The 10,543-nt window shown below is 50.7% G+C and overlaps 1 protein-coding gene across 1 annotated transcript in view; it reads right to left on the reverse strand.

Moving 5' to 3' along the window:
* Positions 1–9,353, reverse strand: part of SYT17 (synaptotagmin 17) — an 81,402-nt gene extending 72,049 nt beyond the window's left edge. Inside the window, exons 1-2 of the mRNA XM_068524781.1 lie at positions 9,283–9,353; positions 5,623–5,757 (exon numbers count right to left, since the gene is read on the reverse strand). Coding sequence (XP_068380882.1) covers positions 5,623–5,757; positions 9,283–9,353 — 206 coding nt within the window. The remainder of the gene's footprint in view (positions 1–5,622; positions 5,758–9,282) is intronic.
* Between the last annotated feature and the right edge of the window lie 1,190 nt (positions 9,354–10,543).

Genomic DNA, 10,543 nt, shown 5'->3' on the forward strand with positions numbered 1-10,543 from the left:
TTCGAGCCCTGGTCTGGGAAGATCCCACATGCCGCGGAGCTACCAGGCCCGTGAGCCACAACTACTGAGCCTGCACGTCTGGAGCCTGTGCTCCGCAACAAGAGAGGCCGCGATAGTGAGAGGCCCACGCGCCGCGATGAAGACTGGCCCCCGCTTGCCACAACTAGAGAGAAAGCCCTCGCGCAGAAACGAAGACCCAACCCAGCCAAAAAAAAAAAAAAGTATATCCTATAACAATGTCACTCAGAGTTTCTTAGAATGGCAGGGCTACGGCTACAAAATGGCCCTGAGAATCAATGATTTAAGAACAACATATTGATGTGTAGAAACAGCTGCGAATTAGCAGCAGCCACAACTCAGTGTGCTCCCAATAAGGATGAGAAATGCTGAAAAAATGGAAAGCACTTCGGGGGGCGGCGGTACAAGGTAGTAATTAAGAGCTAGCTCAAGGCAAGTCCCTCCCTCTCTCTGTGCCTCCATCTCCCCATCTGTAAAATGGGACTAATAATAGTACCTGCCTTACCCAGTTGCTGTGAACACTGAGTTAACATATGTAAAATGCTTAGAACAGTGGCTGGTATGTTGCAGGTAAGTGCTCGATACATTTTAATTGATGTTATTACAGCAGAGGTGGCTTTAAGATCCCCCAATACTCACACAGCTACTAAGGACGCTGGGAGGGGGAAGGAGCGGGGAGACAGCCTGCAAAGTGGCCATGAGATTGATGCCGCCGATAGCAAGCCCCTCCGTCATCACGGCCGTAGACCAATACCTTCAAGACTGCATCCCCCCACTTGACATTTAAACCTGAGGCGAAACGAGTCTTGAAAAATGCAACTTTCAAATTCTATAAGGTCTGCAGATGCAGCCTGTGCATGACATGAGACTGATCTGATGTTCCTCCAAAGCTAGGGTGCCAGCCAGGACAAACGGGCATGTTACGGGGCGAAACGCCCAGTCCTTGCCTCCCGCTCCTGGTCTGTAAAAGGAGAATGGAGCAGATGAAATGTGGGGCGTGGAAGGGAGCAGGGCAGAGCACAGAGATGCGATCATGCTAGGATCATGCTAGGATCATGCAAGGATCATGCTAGGATCATGCTAGGATCATGCTAGGATCATGCTAGGATCATGCTAGGATCATGCTAGGATCATGCTAGGATCATGCAATCCTTCTTCTCTCTCTCCCGTAAATGAAAGTAGCAGCATCTCCCAAGGAAGGCAGGACCAAAACGTGACGGCCACTGGGGCCCCTCCACCTGCATGGCCTGTTTCCCGGCTGTCATACCTCACCGAGGCCGCTGCCTCCACCTGTGAAGTCCCATCAGCCTTCAGGGATCAGCTCAAATGCCATTGCTTCCTGAAGCCTTGGTTGAGTCCTCTCAGACACGGTAGCAGTGTATGCCCAGCCCACCCCTGTCCCTTCTGCAACCATCAAGCCTCCGTGCCCTCTGTTCCTTCCGCCTGGAATGCTCTTCCTGCCCTCGTCACCTGTCTTGTTCCTCCTCATCATTCAGATCTCAGCTGCAATAGCACCTCCTCAGAGAGGCCCCACCCTGTCCCGTCACCTCCTCCCACCCCCGTCAGTCCTTATCCCTGCACCTTCTTTTTCCCACCTCAGCACATAACTCTTCTTCAGTGTGGCCTGCCTGCTTATCTTCTGCGTCTGACACTGAGCCATAGCTCCACGTGGGCAGGGGCGGTATCTGCCTTATTCACCACTGCCCTCCTTGCCCCAGCACGGCACCTGGCACGCTTGGGGTGCTCTGATTTATTTTTTTCAGTGAATGGGTGAATGAATACACGTTTCCAGTGGTTCTTACCTGACTTACCTTGTGTCACTCTGATCTGAGTGCACGCCTTGTCACTCCTCCCATAACAGGGTACAGATCTTAACGGTGGGATCTGTACTTACTATGATCAAAAGTACCAGCTGCTGAGCACCTACTATGTGCCAGGCACTGTGCTAAATGCTCTGTATGAACCATCATTTCATCCTTGAAACAATACAGGACTTAGTCGTTATGAACCACCCCCACCCCCTTTACAGACAGGGAAATGGAGGCCCCAATCGGGTGGAGGGAGGGATGGAAAATTGACCTGCACCACTGTGAAATGGCAGAACCCCAGTGGAATCCAGCAGTACCAGACTCCGGATCACATGCCCCACGCTACAGAGCTGGGTATCCCCTGGGAGGCCTGTAAGAGCCCTGCACTTAGTAGGTACTCAACACATGCTTGTTGGACAAAGAAATAACCTAATTCACTCTTCAGTGAGGGTCTTTCTGGCACTGCCCCAAAAGGAACCAGTCGGATTGTACCATTTTTCTGACCCTCACCAGCCCAGCCCAGCCCAAGAAAGCTGGGGGACCCACACGATGGAAGCATATGTGACAATTAATGGTGTGTCCCCCCAAAATCACACACACAAAGGGCCAGCTCATCTGCCACACGCCACCCCACAGAGAGGCATGTTCTGTGGTTCTTGGTTCAAATGTCACAGTAGGAACAGCACTACAAAGCCTGTACACTTGACATTTCTACTCCCTGCCTGTTTGATAACATGCAACTGCCTGCTTGGTAAATAAATCTGAGGAAAGCAGAAGCTGTAAATTCTCTTTTTGAAGGATTTAACCTACCTCCCCTTTACAGATTTCTCCTAGTATTTTGCATGATATTGACAGTCAAAAATGTACTCAGTGCTGCCCAGGATTCAAGGAAGACCTGGGTCATCTTAGGAAGCACGAAGGTCATGTACAGCTGCTCAGACTGTACACTGCACTACTCTAGGTGGTCCCATTCATAATGACCACCACGTGAAGGGCACCTCCTGAAGCTGTGTGGTGTGTTGGCTCTGCTGGAAGGTTCCAGCCCACTTCTCTGCTTGTGGCATAACCAAAACAAGTGTCTTCCCTGAGGGTCCCACCCTAGAAAAAATCCCCTGCTTGTACAAAGGGTCAGCAGCCTGGGCAAAGCAAAACTATCCTCCAACTCAGTGGCCGTGCATCTGTAACACTCAGCATCTGGGGCAAACAGATACCAGGCTGTGATTTTCAATGTCTATCAGGGGTCTACTCTGGTTCAGAAGAAAATCCAAATTCCTTAATCTGGCATTTGAGACCCTACACGACCTGAGCTCGCAGGCTCGTTTTCTATGATCCCCCCGATTCGTGGCGCTTGTCCACCCTGGATCCAGTCACAGCATCCAAACTGTTTACTACCCAGGTCTGCAAACTACAGGGCCAAATCCACTGCCTGATTTTGTAGAAGTGTTATTGGAGCACAGCTATGCCCATTCACTAATGAACTGTCTATGGCTGCTTTTGTACTACAAGGATAGAAGTGAGTAGCTGCAACAGAAACTAAGCCCATGAGGCTAAAATATTTACTATCTAGCCCTTTACCAGAAAAGTTTGCCAACCCCTGTTTGACTAGCTTACTAGTTCATGTGTTTCAGGTGGAATAACCCTTTCCCTGGTTCCAGGATGGTCAAGAAACCCAGGAATGATCCCAGCACTTTTTCCTCCAAGCAAAAGTGACTGGATCAAGTGATTGGCACATGACCCGAGCCAGGGCAATGAGAGCCTTTCCTGATACATTTGTTGCTGTTAAAAATGAGGCAGAGAAAAAACTAAGCTTAAGAATGAGGCCAAAACAGAAGAAACAGAAAGAGAGAGAGTGAGAGCACGTACATGCACGCCCATGACATCATTTGAGCCCCTGGATCCAGCTATGCCTGCAGTCATTCTCCCAGGATTTTTCCATAACAAAACTCTATGCAAGACTGTCATATGGGTGTGCAGGGTGTGAATACACAAACTGAACTTATATACCTGCTGTATCTCCTATAATAGAGTTTAAATCCCCTGAGCATGGGAACAGGACTCTATCTAGCCTTGTAGGGCAACCTCTAGAAAAAAACCACCAAAGAAACTGAGATTAACTTTTCGATAGCATGACTGGTACTTTCAGGACTCAATTTCCGCCTGCAGGTTAGTCAGTTGGTCAACAGCTATTTTTTGGAATGAACAAGACAGCCCTGCCATAACAGAGCTGGAATTCTTCTGAGCATGGCTTTAAAGACACCAGATGGGCTGAGCCAACCTCTGTCACTGGAAAATGGGAATGATCCCTTGATTAATGAGTTGGTTTCACCAAACATCTCAACTCTATGCACACCTGCAGGATTCAGGCTACAACCTGTGAGTAATGGAAGGTTCCTTAACATTACCTTTATCAGTTTAAAGAATCTCTATCAATACCTAATAATAATAGAGATGAATACTTACTACTGTGCTCAGCACGTTACATGCATATCTCATTACTCTCAACAGCGACCCTATAAAGTAAGTTCTATTACTTTTCCTACTTTACAGATGGGGAAACCCAGAATAGGGTAAAAAGAATCACTTACGTCTATGATTACCAACAAGGTATCAAGCATCTTTAGGTACTTTTCCATACACTAATTCATGCAATCGCCACAACCACCCTATAAGATAAATACTATTCTTTTTATCATCCCCATTTGACAGATGGGAAATCAAGGCACAGAGAGATCAAGCAACTTGCCCAAGGGAACAGAACTAGAAAAAAGTAGGAGAAATAGGATTTGAACTCACAGAGCCTGACACAGAGCCATTTTGCTATGGAAATATTTGATACTTGCTTCTAAGAAAATAAGAGGACTGAGGCATGACCCCCAACTTGGAGGGAAAGATGGGGCGCCAGAAGCTTCTGGAATCTTAGCCCAAGGATTTAGCTGAGACAGCACTGGATCCCCACTGAGGCTCCAGCTGTGGGCCCTCACACTGTCTTCCCACCTCTCTGAGCCTCCCCTCTGTATCATGAGAAGTGGCACTTGATGATTCCCAGGCCCTGGCCCTCTAGACTCAGCCCAGACTCTCCGGCCACATTCCTCTCCCAGCCACAGAGAGGTGGACCAGACACGTGGCTGAGAAGCTTCAAAACTGCGTTCCCAAAATATCTGAGCGACTGGCAGATGGAGATGTTGTATGCAGGCGCGGGAGGAGAACGAATTGGAAATAAAACGAAAGATGCCAGAGAGAACATAAACAGCGAAGGAGGACACGATGGCGACTGGAGGTTCTTTTCTGCTTCCCTGTTTCTGAAGTTCCTGCTCAAACCAGCAGAGAGGCACTTGTTTGTTCATGCTACCCACACCAAATACTCATTGAGCATCTAGTATGAACCAGGCACGGGCCAGGTGCTAGGACAGTTTGTCATATGGACTTGGATTGAAACCTTTAGAATTTGGACATCCCTTGAAGAATATAGATGCTCACGGATCTCTTTTTCTGCTTGGAATGACACTCAACGTGATTAAAAGTGCCCACATGCTTAGCATTAAACAGTTCATATCTCAGAAGGCCCGATGTGAAACCAGCTAAACTGAAGCCCCACCCCCGGCTGGTCTCACCAGCTTGCCAAACGCAATGAGGCACAGAGCACATCCCATCAGCAACTAAGAGGTCGATGGAAACTCAGCCTTTCCCCCTTTCACACCCCAAATCCTCCTTCCCATGCCCCAAACCCCCTCGCAGAAACGGAGAAAAGAAAGGTCTTAAGATAGCTTTCCAGGAAGTTCGGAGCAGTTTTACTTACAGCCAGGGAGGAGTCTGGGCAGGGAAAGGTCCCAGAATTTCAACTTCATCCTCACTCGACTGGCAACAGCTGGATTCATAGCACTTCTGACAGCAGTGCCGGCAAGTCCATCTGCAGAGCAGCAGATCGGAGATTCTAGAAAGAAAACCCTGAGGCCATTGGGGGAGGTGGGCAGTGGAGAGGGGCAGAGGGGAGGTGTAAAGGGTGGGGAGGAAGAAGAGGAAAAACACCCAAAATTACAAGCAGCCGATCCCTGATGAGAAATAACGACATTCAGGAGGTCTGTCTCCACCACTGATCACTTAGAACAAAATGTTTTCCATTTCTATTTACCAACTGCAGGCACAAAGATGGCAAACACCAACCCGCCCGAGCCATTAATAGCGAGCAAAATATTTGCAGGTATTTTCTTTTGTAGTTTATGTGAACGTCTTTCTTGACATGTGCGTGGTTTATTCAACATCGTGAGGGCTATGAAATATGTCCTCAAAACACAATGAATATTACTTTGTCTTCTTAAAAGCAAAGCAAAAATATTTTTAAAAAATAATCTCATGACGTGAAAGTAAACAGAGATAATCAAATGGAATAAGTAGGGGGTGGGAAGGAAAACTTATCTCATCAACTAGCATCTTTTCACCGGGATCTCCCTTTCGTAGAAGGGGATTGAAACTGTGCCGTTATCAACATCCGGTTGCTGTTTAATATTCAATATCCCCGCAGCCCCACATAAGGCTCCAAAATGACAAGCAAGCGTTTCTTGATTAGAAGCCAGACCAAACAAATCACCGAATTAACTCACCTCGTTTAAAGGTTCCAACTGCCCTTTTAGAGATCCACGTGAAGCCAAGGGGCGCAGAGGGCGAGGGGGGCGACAGAGAGAGAGAGACAAGACCAGTTTAGCAATATTCCAGCAACCCAAAAAAAAAAAAAAAGCCCTGCTTCTTTCCACTTACCATCCTGGGAAGGGAGCTGACCTCCTAACAAGGTGTTGCTACCTTCAGGGTTGCTGGTAGCCTCCTGGCTAACCAACACCGAATAAATGGGAAACTTTAGCATTTCGATTTGATTTGCACCGTATGCTGTTATGAATCAGAGAGGGTGGATAGATAGTCATGCTATCCAATGCAGCCACACTTCAGGAGAGGAGCAAACCTTCCTATACAGAAATAGCCATGAAGCCAACCCAAAAGGACATGATTAGCTAACATGCAGGCAGGCACAGCGTGGATGTGACTTGGCTCCCCCACCCTCCCCGAGGCCCTACCTTCCAATTCTGCTCCAATGGTGGGGAGTTTCATATGACCACCCACAAATAGAGGGAGCCAAAGAAAAGAAAGCCAGAGTCTGGTCCTCGGGAAGAAGGGAGGGGCTCCCTCCCTTCTTCAGCCCCACCTCCACCCCAGTTTCTTCTCTCCGGTTCCCAAGGCACAGGCTCCCGCCACCCGCTTCCGGGAGAGAGTCTTAATGGCTTTCCAAACGGGCCAAGTAAACCAGGTAGGTTAGGAGGAGTCTCCCATAGAACTCAGAACTTTGAGTCAAGAGGGAGAAAGTTAACTGGCTTTTTCAATTCCCTTGCGAGGAGGAGAAAGTCTTAATTTGGTACCATTGTATGTGACATTTTTCTAACAGTTGCAAATTCCATACCCGCCTTCCTTTTTAAACAGAGAGCAGACCCCAGGCTCAGAGCCTTGGAGATAGCCTACCCATCTAGAATCCAAGAATGTGGCATTATTCTCATTGTGTTTATTTTTCCTGTTGCCGGCTCTTTATATCACGTGACCCTGGTTTTCTATTATGGTAATGACATAAAGTTTCCTTTTCATACTATTTTTTAAAGTTAAAATAAAGTGCAAGCCCATTTATAGAAAAAAAATTAAGTGAATAACAGCACAGGTGGTTCGCAGCTCATGAAAAACTCAAAATCCTTGAAGTGATAAGGGATTTACTGCAGCTTGGGAAACAAAGTCTCGGGCACTAATCACATGGAGGGGGGTGAGGCGGAGGGTACGAAACTGAGTGAAAAAGCACTAGTCCTGGCCTCACCAGTGGCCAATCATGTGACTTGGGCAAGTAGGGGTGGTGGGGGGCACTCTGAGCCTCAGTTAACCTCTTTTCTTTAGTGGAAGGGCTAAGCTAGGACACTATGAAAATGCTTTGTCCTGCCCAGCTGCACAATATCTGAACCCTTTCTGTGGCTTATGAGAACCAGACGGTTTGTCAAGTCCAGTTGGAACCTGCTAGGCACCGGGGACTGTCCTGGCCAATACAGTGGTGAGGTGAACAATGCAGCAAAAAGCTATGCCCTCGTGGGGCTTACATGAGAAAGTGCTTTAAGATGCTTACGGTAAAGTGCAAGGATAAAGTGATGCTTTTTCACAACAAGCCAGGCTCACAGGGAAGTGTCTCTTGGGTATGTAGTGATCAACAGAGACCCATTTCTAAAACCATGATAAGCAGAGGCAAGGCCACCTCAGGGGCCCCAATGAGGTATAACCACACAGCTTTCTCAAGGCCCAGGTGCAAGGTGACTGTCAGGGCGGCAAAGAGAAACCAAGGAAGATGAAGAAAGAGGAGAGGGAAGATGCTCTGAGGCTCGCAGGCATGCCGAGTCTTTGAGGCTCGGTTTCATGTGTTTGACCCAATGGAGGAGAAATGACTCAAGCCAGAAAAAAAAGGAGGAAGGAGGAGAACCCAGATATTCTAGAACAGGGGGTGCAAGCTATGGCTAGCAGACCAAATGCAGCCTGCAGCCTGTTTTTCTATGGCCCTCCAGCTAAGAATGGTTTGTATATTTTTATTTGGTTGAAAAAGAAACTTAAAGATGAATACTTCTTGACTCATACAAAGTATATGAAATTCAGTTTCAGTGTCCACAGACTTTTACTTAAACATAGCCATGCCCGTTAATGTACTACTGTCTATGGCTGTTTAGTGCCAGAGTCAAGAAGTTGTGCAGCCCTCCAAGAAAAAAGAAGTATTTACTATCTAGCCCTTTACAGAAAAAGTTTTAACACCTTGTTCTAGGAGGAAAGTCAACATCACCGGGCCATCCTCATACCAGATGCTTAACAAATCCCCCACCGATCCCCACCATCCCCCCTTTTAGGCCTCGCCACGACCCCTAAGCACCTGTATGGCCTTGGGCAAGTCACTTAATTACTCTGTGCTTGAAGGCAGTCATTAAGACCCGCAGAAGCCGGTTCTAACGTTGTTCCTTTCTCACTGCATTGTGCACTCTGAGGGGCAGGGACCTGCTGCTTTCTCAGCTGTGCCCCCACTGCCCATACATAGTAGGTGATCAGCCAAGTGTCTGCTGAGCAACTGTCGGACAGCGCCCCTCCCGACAACATCCACACAGTAGGTGAACAGTAAATGTGACCTTCATTGAACTTGAAAAGATGACCTAGGGATTCCATAAAAGAGAAGTCAATGGAGCGAATCTAAGCCAGGAGAGGGATGGGGAGGCTATGGCCTAGGTGGCAGAGCAGAGTTCCTGGCAGGTGGAAAAGTCTAAGGACATGATGAGGTGATGCGTGAGCCAAAGGGGGACGAGGGGACCGGCAGCAACCCCAGCTGTAGCCGAGGGGAGAAGTGAGCCCAGATGCACCCCGATTGTGGGAGCCTGGAGGCTTCTCTGCCAGGCTGAGAGGAGCCAACCCCAGAAGCAAGCAGCTCAGCGGGTCTGACTGCATGACCTTGGCGCTGACCCGTTGCCACTTCCCCCCCATGTATTGAGACGAAAGGTCTTTCAGTCAAGCAGCGCCCCCTCACCACCCCCCCCTAAAAAAGGTGCTTGTAAATTATTTCAGCCTAAGGATTCTTGGGGGTCCACAACTCCCAGACCCCAATGCAATGGCCCAAAGTAATCGGCTGCCCCCCAACACCACCAGCGCGCCTCTGGTGTGTCCCCCACCGCTCAGCACCCAGTGCCCGGGAGAGACGACGTCCTTGTCCCTCCTGGCCGGAACAGGCTCCCTCCGCCGGCCAATTAGCCGGAGCCGTCACCAAGGCAACGGCAGCTGGCGGGCCGGGCGGCTGGCGCGCCCCGGGCCGCCCTGCCCGCGGCGCCTCCCCTGGGGAGGGGTGCATGAGGAAGGGGGTGGGGGAAGGGAGAAGAAAAGTCCGCCCCACCCCCATTCCTTCCCCAAGAGGCGAGGGCGCGCGTGAAGAGTCCGCTTAGGGCCCTTCGTCCCGGGGTGCGGGGGTCCCCAGCTTCTTCTCCTGGGGCGCACCCCCCACTGCTGCACAGGTAGCCTGCGCTCAGACACCCTTTTTCTCCAGGCAAGTTTGTGGCAGCGCAGCCGTGTGCCCTCCCTCCCGCGCGCTCACAGTCGCAGGGGGCGCGGCACCCCTCACCCACACCGCGGACCTGGCCCCCCGGCCTCAGCCCTACCTGAATGTACGCCATTTTCGCCCGCGCGCACTCACTCCGGCCCGGGCATGGCGCCGCCACGGCCACTTTGCCCTCGCCAACCGGAGGGAGGGGAGAAAGCAAAGGGGGAAAGAAAGAAAAAGGCAGCCGGGTGGCCCCAGACGTGACTGGCGTGGCTGATGAGCGGCTCCCGCCCCTCCGTCGGCCGCCCCGTCCTTGCCTTCCCCTGCGTTCCGGCTCCCGGAGTCGGGGCCGCCTCCCAGGTTGGGAGAGCTCGGGCGCCCAGGGCCTCCTCCTCGGCCTCCCTCGCTGTCCCGCGCTCCCCCCGAGGCGCTCCCCAGGCTGGATAAAGGCCGGGGCGCCTGGGGAGGGAGCCCGGGGCAGCCACGGAGACTGCATTGACCCCGGCGCGGGCGGGGCCGGAGACGCTGGGGCCCGTGCGCGCCAGAGGCGGGGGAGGGGACCGCGATGGGGAACGGGGTGGGAGGGGGCGGTGCGCGGGTCAGCCCATCCGGTCGGCACCGAGGCTGGCACCTACGAAGAGCA

The sequence above is a fragment of the Eschrichtius robustus genome, chromosome 16, assembly GCF_028021215.1.
Source record: "Eschrichtius robustus isolate mEscRob2 chromosome 16, mEscRob2.pri, whole genome shotgun sequence".
NCBI lineage: Eukaryota > Metazoa > Chordata > Mammalia > Artiodactyla > Eschrichtiidae > Eschrichtius > Eschrichtius robustus.